This window comes from Trypanosoma equiperdum (assembly GCF_001457755.1).
Source record: "Trypanosoma equiperdum strain OVI genome assembly, contig: ctg_1972, whole genome shotgun sequence".
NCBI lineage: Eukaryota > Euglenozoa > Kinetoplastea > Trypanosomatida > Trypanosomatidae > Trypanosoma > Trypanosoma equiperdum.
Genome location: NW_027124029.1, coordinates 6,259 through 7,598, shown reverse-complemented (window position 1 = coordinate 7,598; position 1,340 = coordinate 6,259). Strand labels below are relative to the sequence as shown.

Sequence of the window (1,340 nt, the reverse complement as noted above, 5' to 3'; positions counted from 1 at the left end):
CAAATAACAATTGTGAGCTCAGACAAATTGTTAAAGGAGATGCAGAGTTATACCAGGACATTATTATTTTACCTGTATGTGATGTGAACCCTACAACAAATAAGAAAGTGGGAAATGCGGGCAATTGGGGCTGGGAGGCAGAACTCACGATGAGCAGAAAAACATATTTGTGGTTTAAATTCGCAGTTGAAATATTTTCTAAAAATACTCCCTATATCATGAAGGCAGATGATGATATTTTTATGAGAGTGCCATTGTATTTTCAGTATCTCGAAACATTGCCACGAGAGAAACTGAATATGGGGAGAGCTGTTGGTTATTATAAAGAATTTAGTAATGAAATTACATGGCATACCATTGGTTATGCGTCTACTCTAGCAAGAGATGTAGTGAAGGAAATTGTTGATTATAAACCTTTGAGAAAATTAGTAAAATCGCCAATCAAATTCAGAAATTTTGAATCATATATGGATTTTAGAGTACTCAATGAAGATATTATGGCGGGGCGGTGGTAAGGAATAAATTGAAATTTAAAGGTTTATCAACTGCAGATATGCACGAATCTCGTTATTTAATGCGTGCAAGCAGACTTGCAGGTGGAAGCACTTGGGGAAGCACTGATATTATCGTTTTCCATCACATAAGCTGAAAAGACTTCTTGTGGTCCAAAAGCCGCTACAGATATGATTCTTTCATTAAACCATACACATAGAAAATTACAAAAATAGACGAAATGTGTGCAGTATTTCAATGCTTATGTATCCTTTATGGAACTTAAAAAATATCTTACATTCATTATAAAGAGAAAACCCGGTATACCAGTCACTGATTTCTACGCACTAAAACAACACAGAACCAACGGCTTTTAAAATGCTAACTTCTCTTCTAACATTATTTATTAACATCTGGAATAATGATAAAAAAGCTAGCGCGCTTTTAAGGTTACTACTCTTTCTGCTGCCACAAAAACTCTATGGGCCAAAGAAAAACCAATAATTATCGTGTTTCTAGTTCAAGTTCATGCAGCACGAGGGCGGTGTAGAATATTATTAGGTAACAAACTAAGCCACGTTGATATTATTACAGTTGCTATGGGTGGTTTGTATAGTCATGTAAAAGGGTCTAAATGGGTTATGAAATTTTTAGAGAGGCAGGATGCAAGTGATGAAGATGTTGTTATTCATTTGGATGTATCTGATGTTATTGTTTCGGATCATGTAAAACATGAGAATGCTATGGAATATTTTATGCAGAATACTGCGGAAAATGAAGAGACGTTTAGTGAAGAGTGTATTTAAGAAGAACATGTGCAGAGATGTTTTTGGTTTTTTAATATGGGC

General features: G+C 34.9%; 1 pseudogene across 1 annotated transcript; it reads left to right on the top strand.

The window, feature by feature from the left end:
- The first annotated feature begins 149 nt into the window (after positions 1 to 149).
- Positions 150 to 664, top strand: TEOVI_000593000:pseudogene (annotated as a pseudogene). The gene is given in 2 exon segments: positions 150 to 503; positions 506 to 664. Coding segments are annotated over 2 exon segments (513 nt in total).
- Positions 665 to 1,340: the final 676 nt, after the last annotated feature.